This window comes from Formica exsecta, unplaced genomic scaffold (assembly GCF_003651465.1).
Source record: "Formica exsecta isolate Colony F162 unplaced genomic scaffold, ASM365146v1 scaffold591, whole genome shotgun sequence".
NCBI lineage: Eukaryota > Metazoa > Arthropoda > Insecta > Hymenoptera > Formicidae > Formica > Formica exsecta.
This window is the reverse complement of record NW_021853185.1, coordinates 142,289-148,127: the sequence shown is the minus strand read 5'-3', so window position 1 is coordinate 148,127 and position 5,839 is coordinate 142,289. Positions and strand designations below refer to the sequence as shown.

General features: G+C 33.6%; 1 protein-coding gene across 2 annotated transcripts in view; it reads right to left on the bottom strand.

The window, feature by feature from the left end:
• Nucleotides 1–5,839, bottom strand: part of LOC115242384 — a 77,677-nt gene that overhangs the window by 31,306 nt on the left and 40,532 nt on the right. For both annotated transcript variants that reach the window (XM_029818639.1, XM_029818638.1), the window contains exon 2: nt 10–90. In XM_029818639.1, the coding sequence (XP_029674499.1) occupies nt 10–90 (81 nt within the window). The remainder of the gene's footprint in view (nt 1–9; nt 91–5,839) is intronic.

Genomic DNA, 5,839 nt, shown 5'->3' with positions numbered 1-5,839 from the left:
ACGATGAATGCCGTATTGTTGATAGCGAGGATGGTACGTTAACTTCGGAGAAGTGAGTCGTGCGGTGGAGTTGATACGGCTATCTGCAAACTGATAAGAATAAATTCAATTAAGATTGAACGTGACACCTCTTTGTATATGTTGAATATATACATTTTTATATCTGCATTGTCGCATAGTGATGCGGATAATTAATATATTTTTGTTAATTGCAAAACACATTTAGTTTAGGTAGAAATTATAAAAATAATTTTGTTTTGTAAAATAGATTTATAATATTTATGGTAATAGATTTATAATATTTATACATATTTTTGACGGTTTCAGAAATTGATAAATATTTCTTCCATAATTATAAATTGCATTTATATATTGCTGATAAGAACGCAAAGTATATATTGACATTATTGACCACGACTTCCTTTAAAACTGCTCGTATCAGTCAATAATTATTTATAAAGTTATATAACATGATAAGATAAAGTATGTTTAACATTATGTTTAAAATATGAAGAATGTTTAACTATTGAAATTTTTTGAATATAAAATTATCCAAAAATCCGGCATTTAATTTTAATTAGAATTCAATTTTAACTTTTTAATGCATTTTAATTGTGATAAACCACAATTTATGCGCTTATCACTTATTTAAAAATTAATATAAATTGAAATAAGTACGTTAATTAAATTCAGATTTCAAGTAAAGTTTATTTAATAGTCTCAAAACAATAATATCACAAGTTATTGCGATAACATTAATATAGTTAATCTTTTACTTCTCCTTCGCTTCCATCAAATATATAATTTTATTTTATATTTTATATTTGTTGCGTTTTTCTACATATTTAAATAATAATCTATTTTTAATTATATAATTTTGTTAATAGAAATTATTCATTACTCGTAACTTTAATTAGTAGAAATTATTTAATTGTATTTCATCATTGTTGTGCTTAAATAAGTAGAAAATTGACATTATTCCATTAATTTAGCTACAAGTTGATCAATTATTTAAATAAGATAGCTATCTACATAATATTTCAACACACATGATACAACGTTTTATCGATTGTACGCGATTAGTAACACGTGTGTCGAATTTATTACCGTTCTCAATCAGTAATATGTGTTAAATACAACACAACGCAATGATCTGTCGGTCTCCGATGTTGTTTACACGCACTAAAAAAGCTGCGCGATGCTATGACACTGTTTCATTTTGCTCGCTTATCGTAAACTCAACTTTGTTGTTTACGTGAAAGATAACTCAATTTTGTGGAATCAAAGAATTTAATGCGTTATATGCTTTCTTCGTCGTGTCGCGCACTATTTACCTGATATTCTTCAAAGTTTGTTTTCTAGAACTGCCTTTTCTTTCTTGTATTTATTTACTCGCAAAATTGTATATAACTCGATTCGACCCTCGTAGTATTGTAAGAATCTCAAAAACAGAATATTATTTGTGATGCTTTGTGTTTATGTGAGCGGAATTTATATTTGCAATAAATGTACGTTATCGCGTTGATAATTTAATTATAAAATTAAGCAAAGTTTAACACGTTTCTTTATAAAGTCGTATATTATATATTATTAAATATTAATGTATCTTGATATTGTCATATTCGAACAACATAAAATGATAACATATTTTACGAGAATATTTAAAAGTCGAGAAAAATTGCAGCTACTGATCGAGAAAATGGCATTTTGGTGAGCTGTTAATATGAAAGTGCATCTCTCTCTCTCTCTCTCTCTCTCTCTGTCGTGCGGGAATGTATCTTTCAGAGCAGCCACAGTGTCTCGGGTGAATATTAAAGTAGAACTTCTCATAAAGTTCTCGTATTCAACGGTGCGATATTGTTATCGTAATGATCGTTACAATGATAATGAGGTCGACTTGCGGCCGTCAATTCGTTTGTTCGTTAATTAATGGCACTATCATCAGAAGGCGTTGTCCCTAGACTGTTGTTACATGAATGATTGATTTTTCGCCAAGGTCAGCTACATAATTAATTAAATTTATATCGCATACAGTCTAATCTCTAATACATTTCTTATTCGTCAGTATATTTAAAACTATAGAAAAAGAGAAAGAAAGAGAGTGAAAAAATACGGATGTATAGCCACTTTCTATTTAAATTAAATAATTTCTGCGAGAAAAATTTAAGAACCTAAAACAAAACTTGTGTGTTTTTTTTAAACACACAAGAGCTGTTAATAAAAGATTCTGGAAGCTGCATATCTGAGAGAAGTCTCTTCTCGATAATAAAAATACTCTCGAAGTATAAAATTAACGGGAATAAGATAAAAAATAGATCATATAATGTACTATCGATTAATTTGCGTAAAAGTGCGTGGTTAACGAGAGGAAAAGCCAATGCGTAAGATTCTGTGACAGTGTTCTCGGAATAGAGAGGGTGGTGACGAGGCTCGTCTAAGGTGGGGTGAGTTGAAGTTAGGTCACGCCGCAGACCGCGAATGTAGGGCTGTGGGTCGCGCCCGGTCGAGCTCAGCTGCGCCGCGACCCGAAGGGGTTGCAGCTCGCCTGTGATCAGACGAGAGCGCCGGTGCCGCTCTCCTTCGTCCACTCTCCACTGCGTGCACCGGCACGAAAATCGTACGCGCGTCAATGGAAAGCGCCGGCAAAACGTTATCAGGCGAACGAAGCGCGGCATGACAGATAGGACGAATGTCTCAGCCGATCGTGTTCGCTCTCGCTCCGCGAAATCTGGACCGATTCTGTGAAACGATCGCTCGGTTCGAAGGTCGTCGCGACCTTGCGCCTCCGCCGCTTGTTTCGATTAAAAATTCATCGGCACATTTTTGAAACGAATTATTTCGACGATCTCTCCGCTTCATTTCATCGGAAGATTCGCGGACGCGATTAGCGAGCGACGCGAGAAGATTGCCGCGTAGAAACGTTCGGCGACGACGTAGTGGACGCCACTACGTTAAAACGACGGTAATACTCGAGCCCGTTCTCGCGTCGACGGCTCGCTTGCTCACACCACCCGACTCACACCGTTCTCGGCCACCCTCGGCAGGTTACGGCCCCTGTCGTCTCTTGGTTCGGTTCGCGCAACATGACGTCACGCGGACAGATGAAAACCCCGGCAGTCTGGGATATCGATCGCTTGCGCTGGCGCAGCCGAGACTTCGCACCGCGACGCTGGATAATCGGAGGCAGACGCGAGACACGTGGCTAAAATTCCGAAAGATGACAGTTTTGGGACTTAGAGCTCATCGCACAGGTGATTTTCGATTGTAAAACTTGTCGGGTTCGCAATAATTGTACAATAATTGCGCTCTCGAATCTTCTTGCTCGATAGATTTTTATGGATATGAATATGAAATGCGTTTAGGTTACGAAGTATTTTCTATATTAGCGATTCACATATATATATTAAATCTTCTCTTTATCGCATGATGATGAGTCATTTAATTACGACGTTGCAAGAAATTTTATTTGCCGGTGCTTTGCTGAAATGGCATAACTCTTTTAAAAATATAATTATCAATGAAAATATTAGAATTCATTCGTAATTTGTATATTTAAAGAGATCTGGAATAATAATGCTTCTGTTCGTTATACGATTGGCGCGGTATAGACAGTTAAAGCTTTTCATTCTTAAAATATCCATTGTATTGTCATGTATACCTGTCAATATTCCGATACTTGATTATTCAAATATGAAATTCGATTTATCGTAGTGTTAACTAATGCTATTATGATGACAGGACGATTTTTTATTAATCCGGTAATTCTTTACTTTAATTGTATTTGAGTGAAGAAATCAAAATACTGAATTAAATAATAAACTTAATTGAGCGATAACATTGACATTAAGTTTAAGTGATTCTTTATAAATATAGTAATTCTTAGGAGGAAAATTAGAAAAGAAATTAATAGGATTTTAATTAGACAATAACATCATTATTATTGCTCGCGTAGTTGTTTAGAAAGCGGGTTTGAAAACGTGGTTTCGTTTGAATTTATCTTGTTACCTGTCAATTCAAGTTTTCTTTGCTTCTTTTATTCTAAAGCTCACGCGGCATTATCGTCTCTCTCACGACGTTTTATAAATTGTACGGCAATTGTACGACGTTTTATAAATTGTACTGAGTATTTTAAAAAGCAAATAACGGAGATGAAAAATTACATTTAATATAAATTTAATATTTCTATTATATTTATTATATTTTTTGAAAGAGACAAAGAATATTAAAGTAAATGTTACAATAAATAAATTTATAATTTTAAATATTATATAACATTTAAACAGATAAAACCGTACACACAATTACAGAGTATTTTTATTTACGTATATTTTATATTATTTGATTTCAAGTCATGTTTTCCTTAAAGCAATAAGATATAATTTTCGAATTAAACTGCTTTTAATGCGAATCGCTTTCATTTTACATACCGAAATGTTTGTTGGTACTTTTGAAATGATACTATCAATACGATTATATTAATTATACTACTTACGAGAAAGCCAGTTATTACAAATATCGTCTTTATCTAGATATTCGACAAGTACTTTCATCAAATCTGTAAAAGAATATAATAAAATTTCTACAAAGTTTTGATTAAATCTCGTTAATTTGCAAAATTAGTAATTAGTAATGCAATATTAATAATTATTATGCGCTATTTATCTTGTGCTATCAAAACGTAATACTATTTATATAAGGTCGTCGTTACAACACAATAATTTTAAAGAACTCTAAAATGTGAGAAGATTGTTACACTTACAACTCTAGATGCAGCGCATTGCAGATCTATGTAAACAAATGTTTTATGAATTATATACAAACTTATAATTAAAATGTGTGAGAAAACATGAGAAAGATAAAAATGAAAACTAAATATAATTCTATACTCATTTGCATAAGCAGTTCAGTAATTTTCCTATCGAGATAATTAATTTCATATGATGTATGCAGATCGAGGAGAAGGTAAAGAATTCTACCGGCGAAAGGAACGTCGCACTGGTGCAGTTTCAATTTTGCAACCCCTTTTGTGTAATGTTGCGAACAGTGACATCTATCGGAGGGAAAAGCAAGTGAAATGAAAGAAGTATTTGGCGAAAATGAAATGTAAGTACGGTACTTTTCCGCGTAATCGCACCACCTCCGCCGTGCGACTTTTTCTACTGCAATCTTACCGACCTTCAGCAATAACGGCGATATCTGAGAATAGTCCCGGTTCACCACCTTCTGGTAAGCATGTTGTCGCAGATTGCGCCCGGGTATGTCTTCAGCGCGGATTATCGATTGCACGTCACCGCGTTAAGGGTGGCAGTGAGAATTGCAACTTAGCACGTTGCGTGGTGCTGCATGCTGGCGGCTACGTTCAGAATGTATATTGTGCAAAATATTTACGAAGAAAATTCTTCTCGAAAAGAGAACTTTTTTTTAAATTTTTTAAACGGTAAAATTATAAAAATATATATAATTATATGCATCTCGATGTAAAAGCCATATCGATGGAATTCCTACCTATCTTGATGCTGATCAGTGCAGGATTGGAAATAAGTTGTACAAGATTTTACACGATTGAAAATTTACAATGTAATACTATATATAAAAGGACCAAGGATAAATCGGTTTTTGTTTGAAGATTGAGGTAGGCTTGGTACACTAAACAGATATAAAGAAAGCGGTTGGTAAGCAATTACTTGTAATAGTTTGAGGGGTCGAATTTGAAAAAGTAAATGTATACTTTTGTATTTAGTAAAGTAAAAAACCGCCTGCTTTTTTTATGAGAACCATGAAGAAGTCAGTACGAGAAATTCTAACAATATATAACATAGCTTATGTTTTGCTGAAATGT